At 39.2% G+C, this 20,780-nt stretch overlaps 3 protein-coding genes across 4 annotated transcripts; 2 read left to right on the top strand and 1 right to left on the bottom strand.

The window, feature by feature from the left end:
- On the bottom strand, positions 1–2,442 carry ankrd39 (ankyrin repeat domain 39). Of its 2 annotated transcripts, none has more exons than XM_044336674.1 (4): positions 1,963–2,442; positions 1,623–1,726; positions 1,318–1,446; positions 1–1,194 (listed from the first exon to the last, which is right to left on the bottom strand). In XM_044336674.1, the coding sequence occupies exons 1-4, from the start codon at positions 2,054–2,056 to the stop codon at positions 1,048–1,050; spliced, it is 474 nt and encodes a 157-aa protein (XP_044192609.1). In that variant the 5' UTR covers positions 2,057–2,442; the 3' UTR covers positions 1–1,047. The 2 variants fall into 2 exon arrangements, with proteins under 2 accessions (XP_044192609.1, XP_044192611.1); XM_044336676.1 differs by having other exon boundaries at positions 1,318–1,521; positions 1,963–2,441.
- Positions 2,443–2,853: 411 nt separating this feature from the next.
- On the top strand, positions 2,854–9,424 carry kctd9a (potassium channel tetramerization domain containing 9a). Its single transcript, XM_044366132.1, has 12 exons — positions 2,854–3,055; positions 4,287–4,408; positions 4,504–4,547; positions 4,647–4,740; positions 4,870–4,928; positions 5,034–5,162; positions 5,281–5,348; positions 5,442–5,537; positions 5,619–5,768; positions 6,456–6,561; positions 6,644–6,777; positions 7,819–9,424. The coding sequence occupies exons 1-12, from the start codon at positions 3,008–3,010 to the stop codon at positions 7,933–7,935; spliced, it is 1,167 nt and encodes a 388-aa protein (XP_044222067.1). The 5' UTR covers positions 2,854–3,007; the 3' UTR covers positions 7,936–9,424.
- Positions 9,425–9,587: 163 nt separating this feature from the next.
- LOC122992364 (progonadoliberin-1-like) lies at positions 9,588–10,498 on the top strand. Its single transcript, XM_044366141.1, has 4 exons — positions 9,588–9,811; positions 9,957–10,095; positions 10,176–10,274; positions 10,408–10,498. The coding sequence occupies exons 1-4, from the start codon at positions 9,801–9,803 to the stop codon at positions 10,453–10,455; spliced, it is 297 nt and encodes a 98-aa protein (XP_044222076.1). The 5' UTR covers positions 9,588–9,800; the 3' UTR covers positions 10,456–10,498.
- The last annotated feature ends 10,282 nt before the right edge of the window (positions 10,499–20,780 follow it).

The following is a 20,780-nucleotide window of genomic DNA, read 5'->3' as shown; positions in this document are numbered from 1 at the left end:
CAGCTTTTGCCTCCAGTTTTAATACACTCTGATTGACTCTCAAACTTGCCACATGGTCAATACAAACAATCATAAACACTGCAGAGAGAGCAGATGCTGTGCACTCAACAAATTCAGCATGTGACTGACATTCAAATAACTCCAACCAATCATCACTTACTATGCTTAAGCTTTGGGTGCTTTCTGGCTCACTGTGTCGAATTCACGTTTTATGTAATTTTATCACCTTTCAAGATAATCCAATAATTTTTTTGTGTTCCTTTTGAAAATTGATGCAGCTTGCCTGCTGCTTTCAGCTCTTTCATATTAAAAGGGAAACTTCAGTCTCTTAAACTGAGCTGCTGTTTGTCTGTTGGCAGATGAATTTTCATGCATGCTTTTGTATTGAACTTACAAATTTGAGTGCACAAGGCCAAAGGACCCCGCAGTAAAATATTTAACAAAAGTGCAGTACAGTTCAGTGTGACTACAATGTCTGAACATTTAGATTCAACCACTAACACCACATCAGATGGTGAAGTGGGAATAGTCACTTAATTCCTCCCACTGATCAATCACATATGTGTATTTATCACTATTCAGCTCTTAAACCCCAACGAAACACCTCAGTTGTAACCATCTCTTCATAACATAACATAAAGGCTGATGTATTGTTTTTTCTTGTCATGGTCAATGATAAGAAGAATCTGGAGATGGCTGCTGTCATTGACCAATCAAAACAGAATTATTATTTATTTACCACTACTTGATAAGAGTGCAGCAGAAACAGATGCTGGACCTTGGTGTGATTAGATAGGTTGTAGATAGGTTATAGCTCATAGATATATATAGTTAGTATGGTGATGTGATGTTCAATAGGCTACATTCAGTGGTACTTTGTTGAGGTTCAGTTGAGAAAAAAGCAGACAAATATAGTGAGGTCAAGGTGAATGTAATCCGGACTTAAAGTGGACCTCACCTATTTATAAAGTCTGTTTTGAGCTCGTATAATTTGTCTGTTCATAGTCAGTAGTGACTCTGCGTACTGCAGGTGCAGTGTGTCCGTTGTCATTGAGGCAGTTTTAAGAGCTGCTGCAGATCTCCCTGAGGTGCCAGCTGGTAGGGTAGCTGGAGCCTCTTGTTCTCCTGGCTGCAGAGTGCTGGACAGTGTTCAAGAAGCAGCTGACACACCTCTTCATGACCCCGTTCTGCAGCCTGCTCATGCATGTAACAAAATAACACACACAGGTACAAGTTTAATCATAATAAATATACTTTGTAACTCTGGAATGTTTTTATCATGGCAGTGCTGTAGTACATGTGCTATGACATGCCTACCTTGTGTAAAGGAGACGCACCGTCGTCATCACACAGCATTGGATCTGCCCTGTGGTGCAGCAGGAGTCTAACCACATCCAGATGACCACAGTAAGCTGACCGATGGAGCGGTGTGGCACCGCCTGGTGTCTGAGGAGATGCACAAGCACCATTCTCAAGAAGAAACTTGCATACGGCAAGATGACCGTTGCGACTTGCATAATGCTGAGACAAAACATACAATAATGAAACAGAAATTTAGATCCATGACATGTGAACAGGGAATACAACAGATAATGCCCCGAACAGCTTCCCAGCAGACTCACTAGAGCTGTGTATCCAGCTGAGTCTCTCAGGTTAGGATGTGTGCCTTTCTGGATCAAGGACTTGACCCTCTCCAAGTCCCCATCCATCGCAGCAGACCAGATACCTGCATATAAGAATAACACTTATGATGACAAAACACAGCAGTGCACTTCAATGACAGATGAGACTCATCAATAAAGAACAATGTTAGTTGCAGACAAGCCAACAAAGGTGAAATATGTAAGTGTTTTAAAGTCAAGTCAACCACCTTAATGAAAGAATATATTCAGTCAGTGTGTTGTAAAACTCTGTTGGTGCCATGGTGTAAACACATGCCTGACATACTGTATAAAAGCAAACCTCGTTCAAACTCCATTTCACTCAGCGTCTGGTGAACACTGGGACAGGAGGCTGGATGGGAGCAGCACGCACATTGCTGTCGATCAGACGCCATCGTGTTAATGGGCACAGACAGGATGAAAATAGCCCTAGTCTAATTCAGACCTGAGGCTGGACATTAGTTTTGAAGTTATACACACGGAGTAAACATGTTTCTGTTAGTCAGTTCCGTGTGTTTCTTCTTCTATTACAAGTGGTCGACCAAGTTTGTGGTGTATTGCACCACCAACAGGACCGGCTTCCCACAACACACACGCCCAGAAATAAAGTTAGACGCAAATGAATTCATAAAGAATTACAATGAATTTGTAAAATATGTTTGAATTAATGTAGACACGCGGTAAAATAATAAATTACTGTCATACAAAACAAACGGGCTTAGGGATGGCGAACAGCGGATGGTGGATATTAGCAAGGGACATACGAGATTTAAATCAAGCGTAGCTACGTATGACACTCCGACCAATCGTAGAGCTGCAGCCAGAAGGCATTCTTCAAGTGCTCTCTGTTATTGATAAAGTTGTTTGTTGTAGCCTATTTGTTTAGGAAAAACGGCAGCACATAATGTCGTTCTGTGGCGGCGAAATGATGATGAAATGCGAGCTATTACACTGATGCACTTTTTTTTTTTTATACATATGCATCACTATTGGTAATCATTTCTAATATGACTCATCTTTTCTGTTTTCTTTAATGTCCTACATTAGCAAATGTACTATTTAATATAATTATGTAATACATAATTATATTAATGTCAACATACAGTACTATCATGCTCGGGTATGGCTAAAAGTCCAATATCTCAGCTTCTCCGACACATAATAGTACAGTCTTATAATCTCTGATTTTTTCGATTGTTCCTAAAGGCATCTTTTGTCTCGTGTTGTTGTCTGATGCAGCTAGCTATAGCCAGCTTGATTCTGCAAGCGAGTGTTAGCTGGCAGAGGCCACATAATTACTATTGTTAAAATTACAACAAAGTACTTAAAACCAAAGCACCTAAAGAATGAGAAGAGTTACGTTATTTGTTAACGGGACATCTAAAAATGGCAAGGTGGGTAACGACCGGGCAGACTGTGAGTGAAGGAGCTAGGGCCGCAGAATGACTGGCGTTTTACTGAACATAACTTACGTGTTTAATTATAGCTAAAGAAAATATTACACTTTTATTATCAACTATATCAAGTAAAGGTAAATGTTAGCTCCATGTGATATTTCCTACATATGGCATGAACTTAGCTCACCCTGCTTATATTGCTAAATGCGACTGATAAATCTCGTATTAGACTAGATCAGTTTTTCCAACCTTTTTTGGTCTGTGAACCCTCAAAATAAAGTAAAGTCTACGTGGGACCATCGTCACATGTTGCATTTTCTGCCAGTTAAATTACCGATTATTGTCTTGATTCATCGGTTAATCGTTTGTCCACAAAATGTCAGAAAAAAAGTGAAAAATATTGGTTTAAGTTCTCGACAGTTCAAAGTTACATCTTCAAAAGTCTGGTTTTGTCTGGTTAACTACCCAAAACCCAAAGATTCAGCTTATCATCATGACTCACAAAGAAAAACAATAGGCTAAGTCATCACATCTGAGAAGCTGAAACAAGCTGATTTTCTTTTTACATTTTTGCTTAAAAAAATACTAAAATGGTTCTTCAGTTATCAAAATAGTTGCTGATTAATCTCTGACTAATTGATTATTCGACTAATCAATTATCGACTAACCTCGCAGCTCTAGATAAATGACTTATTTTGTTTTATTTGAATAACTTTTAGAGGCTTGAGGAGGTAAAATATAGAAATCCACAAGAAATAAAGCAAAAATAAGAAGAAAGCTTGGGGAAAAAATCTCTATTTTGTTTATCCTATCCTGTCCTATCATGACGTGATCCCTTTGATTAATTCCTTGTGGGTCCTGACCCCCCAGCCTGGGAGCCACTGGACTAGATTAGTGGTTCTCAAATTGGGGTACGGGGACCCCCAGGGGTCCTTGAGGTGGTCCCCAGCAAAAAGTGGAGTAATTTATTTTCACTATAATTCCATCCACAAGTAACACAATTTCAGGATGTATGACTATTTTGGTCATGGGCTTTATACACTTTACGTAATAAAACATCCAAAAGTAAAAATCTTATGGGGGGGGGGGTCTAATTTGTGTCAGTTTAGGGTTCTTGATGTGTAAAAGTCAAGAACCACTGGACTAGATGATTTTATTTCTGTTCTGTTTGTTTTGTTAAGACAGTACCGTAAGACCCAGTGATGTCTTATCTTTCTCTATCTCCCAGGTTGTAGCAGTTTATGGAGCCTTGTCTGACTTACTATCTGTAGCAAGCAATAAGTTAGGAATCAAAGCCTCCTGTTTATACAATGGAAAAGGTGGTCTCATAGATGACATCGCCCTTATAAGGTAACAAAATGATAACAGTTACTGTATGCTGCTGAGCTCATTCTGAATTTCTGTCACCTCATTGTGTGTCTTATCTGTCTAATCTGTGCTAACAGAGATGATGACGTGTTGTATGTCTCAGAGGGAGATCCATTCATTGGTGAGTGCTGTCATGTTTGCTGCAGGAGTCCCGTTCACTGACCAGTGAATAAAGTCTTACTCAGACACTTTTGTCTTCTTCCTCTCTTTTATATCTCAGACCCTCAGAATGAAGTCAAAGTTACTGATCAGCATGGAGCTCACACTGATTGGTTGACCCTTAATATTGGTGGTCGTCTGTTCACCACCACCAGGTATGTGAAGTCCTATTAGCTGCTTTCATTGTAATGAACACATTATAAAACACCCTAAATTAAACAATATATTTCTGTTGATAGGATCTACTGTGTTACGTACATTTTTATTCATTCACTTTTGTACAGGAGCACCTTGGTCAGCAAAGAACCAGAGAGTATGCTTGCTCACATGTTTAGAGAGAAAGGTAAGTTATGGCTACAGAGCTGAAGCCAATCAAGAAGCATTTCATTTTTGTTTAATGTGAACCTTCCTTTCAAATGGATTTTATGAATCTCTGTGTTTGTTCCAGATGTGTGGGGCAACAAGCAGGACGAGCATGGGGCCTACCTTATCGACCGTAGCCCCGAATACTTTGAGCCTATTCTCAACTACTTGAGACACGGTCAGCTCATTATCAATGAAGGCATCAATATACGAGGTAAGCTTTTTGACCAGCCCAAAAATGTGAAGTCTACAGAATAAAATCCTCACAGTTATTTCCTAATAAAATTAGAAAATAAGCACAGTTTGGTAGAATTGTGGAAACTGTTTTCCAGGTGTCCTCGAGGAGGCTCGTTTCTTTGGAATTGAGCAACTTGCTGAACAGCTGGAAGTAGCAATCAAGGTAATATGAAGTGAGAAAGGTAGATACTTGTTTCCATTTATTAATATGATGGCTCCCCTCAGTGTTTACTGACTTGCTTTACTTTCAAACCAGAACTCTCAGCCACCTGAGGACCACTCCCCCATTTCCCGCAAAGAGTTTGTCCGTTTTCTTCTGGCAACGCCCACCAAGTCAGAGCTCCGCTGCCAGGTACGGCTAATGAAAAAAGTTTTCATTAATTTACCCCATCATCTCACTATATCAACTTAATATATGACACTCTTCTTTCAGGGTCTTAATTTCAGTGGGGCCGATCTCTCCCGGCTTGATTTGCGTTACATCAATTTCAAGATGGCTAATCTCAGCCGCTGCAATCTGACACATGCCAACCTGTGCTGTTCCAATCTGGAGCGGGCTGATCTATCTGGAGCCAACCTGGATGTAAGTCTGAGAGCTCTGTTCCTGTCAGCACTCTGGGCTGTACTGTATGATCCTTCATTTGTATTTTGTATATTTTTTTATCCTGTAATCAAACAAGTTGAACACAGCTTTAGATGGAGAACAGACAGACCCCCGGTCCCCATGCCGAATAAAAACAGCAACGAATTTGGTCTTTGCAAGTGGATGTAATTATGTAGCCTATGTGTTTATTTGCATATATAGCGGGGAGGGAAGTGAGATCTGATCCGAAGTGGTCACTCAAGATGCATGCGGAGACGTATGTTAATGCCAACTGTAAACAGGGCCAATGATTCATGTGGACATACAGCACCAACAACAAAAGTGTTTCACTGTGGGGAAGTGAACATTTCCTACGTCTGTCTGAGTTGTGTGTAATTTTTGTGTTATTTTTAATTGTTGGCCTTCCTGCTGGTGAACAATGGGCTGTGATTTTGGTATTTGGCCACGTCACACCTCCTGCCTCCTCAGTTTTGTGAAGTAAAGGCCATTCTGTTCTTGAACATGTTTGCCCATAGTCCACACCTACACTCTTATTCACCCCTTTAAAAAAATAACAAGCAGACTGTTTGCTTCTCTGTTTGGGGACTTAACACCAATGTCTTGTGGGGTGTGATGTAAAATTTTTAATAAAACATTATGAATACTGTTGATGTTTGTTTCTTGAAGGGCGCCAACTTACAAGGAGTGAAGATGCTCTGTTCCAATGCTGAAGGAGCTTCTCTCAAAGGATGCAATTTTGAAGATCCATCCGGCCTGAAGGCCAACCTGGAAGGTAATCCATCACATATCTTACTCAATTAAGTTGCGGTCCCACATTTGTTGTCATGTTTTCAGCAAGTGTTTTTGTAAATTAGGAGCCAACCTGAAAGGAGTTGACATGGAAGGAAGTCAAATGACTGGCATCAACCTGCGTGTGGCCACTCTCAAAAATGCAAAGCTGAAGAACTGTAACCTGCGGGGCGCCACTTTAGCAGGGACTGATCTCGAGGTAAGTCAAGGCTATCGGAAGGGATTTACTCTAAAAATGTTCATTTAAACAGACATGTTGACGCAGATGACAGTTAGTATTTATCATGGGGCAACAAAGCAGATCTGAATAATTGTCCTACAGATGTTTTTAAGATATGTTTGTGTAGCACCTAGAGCTGAAACAATGAGTTGACGAATCCACTACACCACTGAAAGAAAATTCGTCTGCAAGTATTTTGATGATAAATCAATTGTTTAAGTCATTTATCAAGAAATAATACCAAACATTCTCTGTTTCCAGCCCCTCAAAGATTTCCTTTGTTTTATATCAGTGTAAGATGAAGAATTTTTGGGGGGATTGGACTGTTTGGAAAAAAAAAACAAGCAATGTGCAAACATGGGCTCTGGGGAACTTGTGCTCTAACATTTTGTAGACTAAAGAATTACTTGTAAAAATAATTGATAGATTACTTGACTCTGAACATAATAGTCAGCCTGAACTGAATCCCTCTTTTTTTTTTCTCCCCCCCCCCCCCCCCCCCCCAAACAATTTCCCTACTGATAGCCCAGTAGCAGGATCCCCAAAATTTAAGCTAAAGTTGCATAGAGTTGAATAAGTAAATAACCAATTAATATGATGAGTACAATGAAGTTGATCTTTATATTTGTATTGGAATTCAATTGCTTTTGTGTATTCCCCAAAATGTTGAACTATTCCTTTAATTTTCTGCCAAACCATTTTTTCTTGAAGAAAAAACTTTTTGAACTAAATGTTAACTGTTTGTTATGAATCAAATGACATTTATTCTTTCTTTGATAAAATGACATTGACATTTTAGCCCTTAATGTCAAGCTTTACACAAGCAACTGAAAGCTTCCATAAGGCAACACACTTCATCATGGCACTTGTATGAAATTGCCAGCAAGTGTGTGAACATTTTTCAACAGGCTTTTGTACGACATTCATAATACATTACAGTTCTCCACTTACATTACAAGCTTTTCACCAGTTCATGTAATCTTCCTGTCTTACTGTTTTGTCCCTGCTGCGTCTTTGCAGAACTGCGACCTGTCTGGCTGTGATCTACAAGAAGCAAACCTGAGAGGATCCAACGTGAAAGGAGCCATTTTTGAAGAGATGCTGACTCCGCTGCACATGTCCCAGAGTGTCAGATAACTGGGTTACACGCCTACAAGTCCGGTCTGGACACAGATGGCTTCTTTATTACTCAGTTCCTCTTACAGTATATTCCCCTACTATCAATCTCTCTATACCTGTGTACAGCACAGGTAGTTGTATGCACATCCCTGGCATTCCACCTATGTTACATTAGCTTTAAATATCTTGCACTAGAATTTATCCAGGGTTGTCCATGTATGTTTGTATGGTAGGATGTTTTAAAATGTTCAGCTACATATATCACCAAAACAAAATAATGTTCCTAGTGTATGTAGATGTGTCTGGATGCGATCCAACAACTATACTCATTTCATGTTTTTGCATAACTTATATTCATTTCATATTACTTGACATGTTAATGGGAGTCAAAAACCAGACTTTTGCAGTAAAGTTCAGAGTACTGAGCTTCACTGAATGCTGCTGTAGCAGAAACTGAAGGGGTCATTTACCAATAACTGTCACGCTGTACGTTCCTCCTTAAGTATGTAACTTACTTTTGCTGGATACAACACACTATAAAGGAAGCAATGCAAGCCAAAGCCATACAACAGCACAGTCTCAAAGGCCAGACGTGCTGTTAATGCACCATAAAACTATGCGACAGGCTAGTTTTCAAACACAGCTTGGGTATGCAATACATGATTTACAGCTGTGAGGTTTCTCTTTTCCTACTTTTGAATATTGTGTTCTTAAAAAGCTCTCCCTCGTTTTGCGCTCTGTGAATCTACCTCTTTTGTTTTGTTTTTTTTGTAATCCGGTGTGTGAGAGATCCACAGTTGCATGCGTTTGACTGTGGTCACTACTTATTGTAATGTTTATGTACGACATTCATTATTCCTCATATCCCATTGTGAGAAAATAATCCAACTTGGTGTGCTTTAACAGAAGGCCGTGTTCACATGTTGTGGACTTGCCTGAAAACATGTTCCATTTACATGACGTTTATCACTTAATCATGCTTTTGAACGTATTTGCACAAGTATATATTTGATTTGTAACATGTTATATCTTTTCACCAAAAATGTTTAATGCTTGTTATCTTATGTAAATCAAATCCAGTGCTTCCAAAAAAAAAAAAAATCACTATTAATAGATTGGGCAGATGTTTTGTTAAGGAACAATCTCACTTCAGTTCTTACTGGACATTGTCTGTTTGCATGTGTGAAGAGCTATCCTCGCCTTTGACTGGTGAAGTTTCTTTAGCTGTAGCTCAAAGCTGCTCCGATGCAATACTATTCACTCAGTTCAATCGTAGGTACCCAGCCTGTGAGAATGAATGATGAAGGCAATCATGTTGTGCATTTCACAATGAGTGTGAAAATCACAAAGAGCTATGGTTATTTATTTTAATACATCTCTCTGAATGCAATATGGGGCAGAGGTTGTTTTTTTTTTTTTTGTTTGAGACAGGGGGCGGTGTAGTTCTCCCTGAGTATGATTATTGCACTCGACCATGGAAATATATTTCCATAAATGACTGTTATAAATAAACTGCTATGAAGAAGAGTAAGTCTTTATCACCTTGTCTTCTTCTCTGTCGTTAATTTGTGAATCTTTGGTTTATCAGCAAGGATTGGAAAACGACTTGAGGTACTTCACGGCCATACACACAGCTGGTCTGATGATGACACTTGTTCTTTTTGTGGAAGGACAAAAATCACACACTGTAATCTTTTTAATAGCTCTGCAGGTTACCAGTAAATGTTGTTTAATCCCACTTTGTGACCCCCTGCAGTGAAGTGTTGGGCTTTTGACAAGAAAGGAAGCAGCATATAAACCTTGGAAAATGCTCAGCAGCAGCAGCAGCAGCAGCATCCACAAAGGACAGCAGCCAAGAACAAATCAGAGAAGCAGCTTGCCTTATGCACAGAAGGTAAAAACTTCACTGATGTGATGCATAAATCTGGGCATGTGTAATCTAAAACTGAGGACTATGACAGTATTTGGGGTTAGATTAGGAAAAATAAGAAGATTACTGACCTGCTTATATGTGTAATATAAAGCTTTCCCCCCCTCAGAATGGTTATGCAAACCTTGGCACTGTGGTTGCTGCTTCTGGGCTCAGTGGTGCCACAGGTCTGCTGTCAGCACTGGTCATATGGACTGAGCCCAGGAGGGAAAAGGGAACTGGACAGCCTTTCAGACACACTGGACAATGTAAGCATGGCTCCTCACACTTCATGTTCAGCATTTTATTCTCTACATATTCATGGTGATGTTTCCCTCCCCCCCTTCAGGTAGTTGAGGGGTTTTCACATGTGGACACACCTTGCAGTGTTTTGGGTTGTGTGGAGGAATCGCCTTTCGCCAAAATCTACAGAATGAAAGGATTTCTTGTAAGTTTCGCTCATTTGTGATTCTGTGTTCAGTCAATCGATCAGTCAATAATGTCAAGATGCTTTACCAGATATTTCTATTGAATGTTGATTGTATTTTCACATATTTAACATTATTCTTATTCTCTTTTAGGGCAGTGTGACCAACAGGGAGAATGAACACAGAAATTATAAAAAATGATGATTGTTTGATTCTACAATAAATAATCACATTGGCATATCTACATTGTTTTCTGTACTACTTTTAATGATTATGATTGAATCCATTTTTATTCCAGTGCCTTATGCTTTTCTCTGTTTTTGTGACTATTTCTTGCTCTAAAGGATTACAGAGACATTTCATTTGAATAATAATTGACACTTTTCTATGAACTTCTTATTTGTATATTGTATAACAAACATGAATTTGATCGAATTTATATCCCAGTAGTTTCTAAATTCCTGATGGCATGCAATACAGCAGATTTATATAAACAATACTTAGGTTTGGCCAAGAATCAAGTCTACAGCATCTGAAATGTCAAATATAAACATAATACAGTGGCTTTCAGGTGATGCTTTATGCAAACATAACAACGTGGACTGCATGAGTGTAAAATGATGAACTGTAGAACAAACAGCCTGAGTCTTTTATTCAGGATAGTTGATAATAATCTTATGTACAGCATGGTTTTGTCAACCACTTACTGCCCATGAGCAAGAAGACTAGAGTGTATTATAGTGCATTTGAAAGTTATGCAGTGTGTCAGCAATAGTTTGGTGTTTCAACTAAAAATAGTTTACTGTGCATAGTCTTAACTTTCTTTTTTTTTTGTGTACACAAACCAAAAATGACAGGTGTGTAGGGTTTTTTAAACCAGCAACAGAGAAAAATGTCAAATGATAATATAAAGATTTTTTTTTTAATGATTTTATGTAAAAAGAAGCATTTTTATGCATGTTGCAGTCAAACAGACTGGACTGAAATGTGTCTTGAGCTTAAAATGTCACACAAACACATGAGCTCATTATGTGGCTTTTGTTTTCTGGGGCTTGAACATGTCTGTCTCGACTTTAGAGTCAAGACTTGACTACTTGTGACTTGCTCAACAGTGTCATGTTCCCACTTCTGCTTCAAACAGCAGCACAATAAGAGTTTTATTTGTTTTCTGACAGCAAAATGTTTTAAAAGCAGCATTTTCTGTGCTGTGAGACGGAATGTGTGTCACCAGAATATCATAATGAGCATTCTAATATATGCGAATTCTAGAACTACCAGCACATTATCATAATGTAAAAATTCTACACTGTCCACTCAGTCTCACTCAGATCTTGAACTGAAAGGCAGTTTTTTTCAGTGGGAATATATCTTCAAATCTTCAGTCATCTGTTTCTTCATATTCGATGGGATCTTTGTTGGGTTGATACACATGGAGAGTAGACACAGCGGGAGAAGCATGGTAAGATTTTCTCATTTGAAGATGGCAAACCTTTAGGCAAACATTGACTGTAATTTAGGATTGCACTTATCTGGCAGCTTACTTTTTCTCTCATGTCTTTGTATTTGCCTCAGGTTTCAACAAATTAATTAAATGTTGTCTTTTTCTGGAAAGCAATTAGATTTTCATACAGTTTGATAACTAAAGTTAATGCCTCACTTAAAAAAATAATGTCAGTCTGTGTAAGAATCTGCTCCCAACCAACCCCCAAATACCCCAAAATACACTTTATTGCATATTTTAATTGATATGCATTAAATACAGGATTGATTTCATGATTGAAACAGGGTTTCTCTCCAGTTTGTGACATGTTTATTGTGTGCACTGTGACATTTAATTAAATCTCAGGATCCTAAAACAGATCCTCTTTTTCTGCTGCTGTTGACCCATTGACTGAAAGTATACTGCGTAACCACCAATGTTTGTGTGAAAAGTCTAATTCATATTAGTTTAAATCATGTAATTTACTCATCTTATTTCTATTCCTACTTATTTTCTATTATTATCTTATTTCACATGTATATTCTTTCATCTCAACCGTATAAAAATTGCACTGTAATTGATCTAGATTTCCCAACATTCACCACTGACAGGAAAAGGTGTGGTGGTGTGGTGTTACTGTTTGCAGTATTTAAATAAAAAACACACACACACAAAATGCAATAATGTTACATAAACTATAAATCTATGGAAGATTTTAGTAGGTTATTCATGAAATGCAGTGGACTAAACATATGTTTTAGTTTGCTAGATGAGTTCAGTGGTGGAGATCACACACTGAAGTACTGTAGTGAAGTACTGTACTTCAGCATCTCTATTTTATGCTACTTTATACTTCCACTCCACTATAATAGAAAATGTTATATTCTTACTCCACTATATAAAATATTATATTATGTACAATACATTAAACCACCCAACAGTATATAAAATAGTTAAAATTAGATCCACCTTGACCAGCAACATTAAAATGCTGCATGTTACATGTATGAGTGCTTTTACTTTTCATACTTAAAGTAGCCTATATTTTTCTAATATGACTTACTAATTAATACAGGACTTTTACTTGTACTGGTGTACAGTATTCTTATTTTATTGCAGTATTGCTACTTTTACTTGAGTTAAGGATCAGGAAATACTTCCTCCACAAGTGAATGGACTGAAACACATGTTACTCAAACATGACAATACAATGTTTGTTTCTTCATATTCACACAAAATTCAAAAGTTATGTGAATTAAGATAATAATCAGTGAAGTTAAGAGATGCCTGTGCCTTAGTAAAATGTTGGCAGGAGATTTTAATTATTTTATATATATATATAACATTAACGATGGCTCTGTTTCTGCTAAGTGTGCCAACAGTGTGACAGTGAGCCAGCACACACAATACTGGGACCCTGAAACCAAATCAGCTAAATCTAATTCAGCCACATTACACCTGTGCTTTTCCTACTGCGATGTCATTTTTTTTTTCTGGACTCTGGCTGTGTATAGAGCTTTTTTGACCGAAATCTCCCTCTACACCTAATCATTTCAAGAATAAGTGAAAACACCTGTGTGGAGGTGCAGAGTCTAAATCTAATATTGATTCCTGGCTGTGTCTCTCTGTTTTTTTTGGGTTTTTTTTAACACTTCCGTATATTTCTGTCTTTTTGGCATTTATAGGAGAGTCCAGGGTGGTGATGCTGCTTGCAGAAATGGAAGTGGAGGCACCTTCAAACTTTCTGTCAGCTGCAGAAGGAGGAGAAAGGTGGAGGAAAAAAAGCAATTCTTGAGCCTCACAAAGAAGACGAAGGCAGACGGTGACGGCAAAGACAACAACGCTACCGTCTGACTGGCTCCAACAGGCAGGGAAGCATCGTTCGCTTACCTTATACTGTTCTTCTTCATTTCCCTCCTTCACTCATCTACCCTTGCTGTCCTTCTTCTTCTCTCTGTGACCTATCTCTCCTCAGTCTTCAACTTCCTCCCTTTAAACATCTACCTTTCCTCTTGTTTCTTTACCTGTTTATTCTTTGCACCTTTCATCTCCTTCAATCACCTGTCCACCTTAATTTTGCTCCATAACTCATCTACTGTTCCTCTTTCCTTTCATGTTTTGTCTTTCACTTCTTTTACCCTCCATCTCCTTTAACTCCTATCCTTTATTCTACATTCCTCCTACCCATCCACCCTTCCCCTCTTTTATCTCCTATCTTTACCTTTACGCTATTCTGTTGCTTGATCTACTGTCTTTAACATCCACTCTTCCTTTTCTTCATCCTCCCTCATTTTTCTCTCCACTGTTTCTTTCCTTCATCTCATATCCTTTCCTTCTCAACCCTTTCCATCTTTCATCATTCATCTTCACCTCATTCTTTATTTTTCATTCCTCCTGTCCTCCACCTTTCTCGTTTTACCCATCCGACCTTCCCGTCCTTTATCTCCTACCTTTACACTATTCTTTTTCTTTATTCTTTAACCATCCACCCTTTCTCTCCTTCATCCTCCACCCCTTAACACCTCCACTCTTCCTCCTTCATTTTTCTTACTTTCCTCTCTTCCTTTCCACTACATCTTCCTCCCTCTCCCATCCACCTCTCTTCTGTCATCTTCTATCCTTCACATTTCCCCCTGTCCTCTTATTCCTTTTCTTTCTTCATATTCCTTTCTCTATTTCTCAACATCATCTCTTTAATTCATTCTTTATGTTCCTGTCTTTCATCTTCCTCCTTCTCCCCTCAACTCTTCCCATCCTTCATCATTCTTCCTGTATCTCTTCGGTCTTTCTCTCGTTTCTTCGTATCCTTCATCTCTTATCCTTTTTTCAACCCTTTCCATCCTTCATCTCCTTGTCCAATCCACCCTTTCTCTCATTCATCCTCCACCTTTTTCACCTCCACACTTCCTGTCCTTTTCTGTCTTTCCCTTAAATGCTACTTCCAACTTCTTTCCTCTACCTCTCCACTTTTCTATCCCTCATCTTCTTCCTTTACTGCTCCACCTGCTTTATCTTTCATCTTATTTATCCTCCCTCTCCTACCCTCCCTCAACTTTGTTTTCTGTTGATCTTCCTCATTTGTTCTTCCTCTCTCATCCTTTTGATCTTCCTGTTTCTCCTCTCCTTCCTCTGCCTCTTTGTCTTTCACCTCTCCACCTTCCATCTGCTTCGACTCATATGCTTTGTTCTCCATTCCTCCTGTCCTTCATCTTTCTGGTTTTACTCATCCACCCTTCCCCTCCTTCATCTCCTACTTTTACCTTCACACAATTCTTTAACCATCCACTCTTTCTCTTCATCTCCATTTGTCCATGTACATTTCATCTCTTTGAACACCTCCCTCTCCCATCCACCTCTCATCTTCTATCTTTTACATTTCCCTCTGTCCTCTTATTCATTTCTTCCCTCAACCCTTCCTGTCCTTCATTATTCTTATCTTTCTGGCCTTTCTCTCATTTCTTCACCTTTTCACTCTCCATCTCGCTCCTTAATTCATCTACTCTTCCTCTCATTCATGTTTTCTCTTTCACCTCTCCACCCTCGATCTCTTCCAACTCATATTCTTTGTTTTCCATTCCTCCTGTCCTTCATCTTTCTGGTTTTACTCATCCACCCTTCCCCTCCTTCATCTCCTACTTTTACCTTCACACTTTTCTTTAACCATCCACCCTTTCTCTTCATCTTCCTTCATTTTCCTCTGCACTTTTTCTATCCTTCATCTCTTATCCTTAGATTCTCAACCCTTTCCATCTTTCTCTCCTTCATCCTCCACCCTTAACATCTCCTCTCTTCCTGTCCTTCATTCTTCTTCTTATTTTCCCTTTCATACTCCTTTCATCCTCCACATTATTTCCTTTCACTCTTCACCCTTTCTTTTATTTCCTATCCTTTACATCTCCACGCTTCCTATCTTTAATCTTGTTTCCTATACCTTTCTACCCTCTACCTATTTCCACTCTTCACCTCCTTCAACTCATATTCTTTATTTTCCATTCCTCCTGTGCTTCATCTTTCTCTTTTAACCCTTTCAACCTTCCTGTCCTTTTATCTCCTACTTTTACACTATTCTTTTTCTTGATTCTTTAACCATCCACCCTTTCTCTTCATCTTCCTTCATTTCCTCTCCACTTTTCTATCCTTCGTCTCTTATTCTTTGGATTGGAGAAGGAGATGAAAGATGGAAAGGGTTGAAAATTACCCTTTCTCTCCTTCATCCTCCACCCTTAACATCTCCTCTCTTCCTGTCCTTCATTCTTCTTATTTTCCCTTTCATACTCCTTTCATCCTCCACATTGTTTCCTTTTCCTCTTCAACATTTCACTCTTTTCTCTTACCTATCCTACTCCTTCATCTTCCTTTCTTCCACCCAACCTCTCCTGTGTCTTTCCATTTTCCTTCATTTATCTCTCTACCCTTTCTATCCTTTTTCCTCTTTTACATCTCTACACTTCCTAACTTCAATCTTGTTTCCTATATCACTCCACCCTCAACTGTTCCTCCCCTGCATCTTTCTCACTCTTCTACTTTTTCCTTTAGACATCATACTTTTCTCTCATTTCTTTATTCAGTCACCCTCTCCATCTCATCTCACTCCCTAACTCATCTACTCTTCCTCTCTTTCATGTTTTCTTTCACCTCTCCACCCTCCATCTCCAACTCCTAACCTTTATTCTACATTCCTCCTCTATTTCATCTTTCTTGTTTTACCCGTCCATCCTTCACCTCCTTAATCTTCTGTCTTTACTGTTTTTCTGTTTATTGATCTACTTTCATGTCCTTAATTTTCCTTCATTTCTTCATCTCCCTGTCTCTCATCAACTGTTCCTGTCCTGCTTCTTCCTCCCTCTCTCATCCACCTCTCTTCTGTCATCTTCTATCTTTTACATCTCCCCCTGTCCTTCTTCATATTCCTTTCTCTATTTCTCCTTTCTCTTTAATTCATTCTTTATCTTCCTGTCTTTCATCTGTTTTCTTTTCTGCTCAACCCTTCCTATCCATCTCTCCGGTCTTTCTCTCATTTCTTCACCAACTCACTCTCTCCATATCAATCTCACTCCCTAACTTGTCTACTCTTCCTCACTTTCATATTTTCTCTTTCATCTTTCCACTCTTCACCTCCTTCAACTCATATTCTTTGTTTTCCATTCCTCCTGTCCTTCATCTTTCTGGTTTTACCCATCCACCCTTCCCCTCTTTCATCTCCTAACTGTACTTTTACGCTATTCTTTAACATCCATCCTTTCTCTTCATCTTCCTTTTTCCTCCACTTTTTCTATCCTTCATCTCTTATTCTTTGATTTTCAACCCTTTCCATCTTTCATCTCCTTCTCCAATCCACCCTTTCTCTCCTTCATCCTCCACCCTTAACATCTCCACTCTTCCTGTCCTTCATTCTTCTTACTTGCCCTTTCATACTCCCTCCATCCTCCACATTCCTTCCTTTTCCTCTTCGCCCTTTCTTTTATTTTCTGTCCTTTACATCTCCATGCTTCCTATCCTTAATCTTGTTTCCTATATCACTCTACCTTCTATCATCCAGCTCCTTCATCTTTTCTTCCTCTCTATCCTCTCTTTCCTTTACCTTCTTTCAACTGTATCTGTAATTTTCCTCCCTTTCCTTTACCTCTCCACCCTTCACTTCCTTCTCCCTCTCACTCCCCTCAACTGTTCCTCTCCTGCATCTTTCTCACTCTTCCTCTCTTCCTTTAGCCATCATCCTTTTCTCTCGTTTCTTTACTCAGTCACTCTCTTCAACATCTCATTCCCTAACTTGTCTACTCTTCCTTGCTTTCATGTTTTCTTTCATCTCCACCCTCCATCTCCAACTATCCTTTTATTCTACATTCCTCCTCTATTTCATCTTTCTTGTTTTACCTGTCTATCCATCTTCTGTCTTTACCTTTATGCTATTCTGTTTCTTGATCTACTTTCTTTAACATCCACCCTTCCTTTTCTTCGTCCTCCTTCATGTTTCTGTCCCATGTTTCTTTCCTTCATCTCATATCCTTTCCTTCTCAAACCTTTCCATCTTTCATCTTCATCTCCAGTCCACCCTTTCTCTCCTTCACCCTCTCTCCTTTACACCTCCACTCTTCCTGTCCTTTTCTTTCTTTCCAACTTCCTTCCTCTACCTCTCCACCTTTCTATCCCTCATCTTTTTCCTTTACTGCTCCACCTGCTTTATCTTTCTTATTTACCCTCCCTCTCCTACCCACCCTCCCTCTACGTTGTTTTCTGTCAATCTTCCTCACTTTTCCTCTCCTACATCTTCCTCCCTCTCCCATCCACCTCTCTTCTCCATCATCTTCTATCCTTTACATTTCCCCCTGTCCTCATTCATTTCCCTCCCTTTTCTTTCTTCTTCATATTCCTTTCTCTATTTCTCAACATCATCTCTTTAATTCATTCTTTATGTTCCTGTCTTTCATCTTCCTTCTTCTCCCCTCAACCCTTCCTGTTCTTCATCGTTCTTCCTGCATCTCTCTGGCCTTTCTCTCATTTCTTTACCTATTCACTCTCCATCTCGCTCCCTAACTCATCTACTCTTCCTCTCTTTTGTTTTCTCTTTCACCTCTCCACCCTCCATCTCCTTCAACTCATTCTTTGTTTTCCATTCCTCCTGTCCTTCATCTCCTACCTTTACACTATTCTTTTTCTTGATTCTTGAAGCATCCACCCTTTCTCTTCATCTTCCTTCATTTTCCTCCACTTTTTCCTCCACTTTTTACTTTCCCTTTCATTCTCGTTCTTTCCCTCTTCACCCTTTCTCTCTTATTTCCTATCCTTTACATCTCCACGCTTCCTATCTTTAATCTTGTTTCTTACACCTTTCCACCCTCTACCTATCCTGCTCCTTCATCTTCCTCTCTATCCTATCTCTCCTTAATCCCTCTGTTTCACCCATCCACTTTTCCTTTCCTTTATATTCTATCATCTTCCACCGTTGTATCTTTAAACTTAGTTTTTCTCTCACCCTCTCTCCTTTACACCTCTACTCTTCCTGTCCTTCTCTTTCCTAAATGTTCCTTCCACTTCCTTCCTCTGCCTCTCCACCTTTCTATCCCTCATCTCTTCTTCCACTACTTTTCCTTTCCATCTTCATCTCCATCATTTTTCCTTCATGGATGGGAGGTAGGGCTCTCTCCCATCCTCCTTCACTTGATTTTCCTTTCTTCTTCCTTCCTTTGCCATCCATCTACCCAGCCTCTCCTTTCTTTTCTTTCCTTTTTCTTTTACTTATTCACCCTATTCTTTCTCTTCCTTGCTCTACCATCCTTCCTGTCCATTTTCCTTCCTTTCCTTACATCTTTTTTTCCTTTACCTCTTCATCCTTTCAATTCTTCATGAATGGAAGGGATTTTTTTTTCATTTAACCATCCACCCTTCTTTTCATCATTACTTACATCTCCACCTTCCTGTCCTTTTTTCCTTCATTTCTTCATCTCCCTCTCATCAACTTTTCCTCTCTTCCTTCTTCCTCCCTCTCCCATCCACCTCTCTTCTCCATCATCTTCTATCCTTTACATTTCCCTCTGTCCTCTTATTAATTTCCCTCCCTTTTCCTTCTTCTTCATATTCCTTTCTCTATTTCTCAAACACACCATTTCTTTAATTCATTCTTTATGTTCCTGTCTTTCATCTTCCTTCTTCTCCCCTCAACCCTTCCTATCTTCATCATTCTTCCTGTATCTCTCTGGTCTTTCTCTCATTTCTTTGTATCCTTCATCTCTTATCCTTAGATTCTCAACCCTTTCCATCTTTCTCTCCTTCATCCTCCACCCTTAACATCTCCACTCTACCTGTCCTTCATTCTTTTTACTTTCCCTTTCATACTCCTTCCATCCTCCACATTGTTTCCTTTTCCTCTTCAACCTTTCACTCTTTTCTCTTACCTATCCTACTCCTTCATCTTCCTTTCTTACACCCAGCCTCTCCTGTGTCTTTCCATTTTCCTTCATTTATCTCTCTACCCTTTCTATCCTTTTTCCTCTTTTACATCTCCACACTTCCTAACTTTAATCTTGTTTCCTATATCACTCCACCTTCTATCATCCAGCTCCTTCATCTTTTCTCCCTCTTCATCCTTTCTTTCCTTTACCTTCTTTCAACTGTATCTGTAATTTTCCTCCCTTTCCTTTACCTCTCCACCCTTCATTTCCTTCTCCCTCTCACTCCCCTCAACTGTTCCTCTCCTACATCTCCATCACTCTTCTATTTTTTTCCTTTAGACATCATCCTTTTCTCTCATTTCTTCACCCACTCACTCCTCTCCTCTGTCATCTTCTATCCTTTACATTTCCCCCTGTCCTCTTATTCATTTCCCTTTCTTTTGCTTCTTCATATTCCTTTCTCTATTTCTCAACATCATCTCTTTAATTCATTCTTTATGTTCCTGTCTTTCATCTTCCTTCTTCTCCCCTCAACCCTTCCTGTTCTTCATCGTTCTTCCTGCATCTCTCTGGCCTTTCTCTCATTTCTTTACCTATTCACTCTCCATCTCGCTCCCTAACTCATCTACTCTTCCTCTCTTTTGTTTTCTCTTTCACCTCTCCACCCTCCATCTCCTTCAACTCATTCTTTGTTTTCCATTCCTCCTGTCCTTCATCTCCTACCTTTACACTATTCTTTTTCTTGATTCTTGAAGCATCCACCCTTTCTCTTCATCTTCCTTCATTTTCCTCCACTTTTTCTATCCTTCATCTCTTATTCTTCAATTCTCAAGCCTTTCCATCTTTCTCTCCTTCATCCTCCACCCTTAACATCTCCTTTCTTCCTGTCCTTCATTCTTCTTACTTTCCCTTTCATACTCCTTTCATCCTCCACATTCCTTCCTTTTTCTCTTCACCCTTTCTTTTATTTTCTATCCTTTACATCTCCATGCTTCTTATCTTTAATCTTGTTTCCTATACCATTCCACCCTCTACCTATCCTGCTCCTCCATCTTCCCCTCTATCCTTTCTCTCCTTAATCCCTCTGTTTGTTCTATCATCCTCCACTGTTGTATCATTAAACTTAGTTTTTCTCTCTCCTATCCAACTTTTGTTTC

The sequence above is a fragment of the Thunnus albacares genome, chromosome 2, assembly GCF_914725855.1.
Source record: "Thunnus albacares chromosome 2, fThuAlb1.1, whole genome shotgun sequence".
NCBI classification, from domain to species: domain Eukaryota; kingdom Metazoa; phylum Chordata; class Actinopteri; order Scombriformes; family Scombridae; genus Thunnus; species Thunnus albacares.
This window is presented reverse-complemented; position numbering and strand designations above follow the sequence as displayed.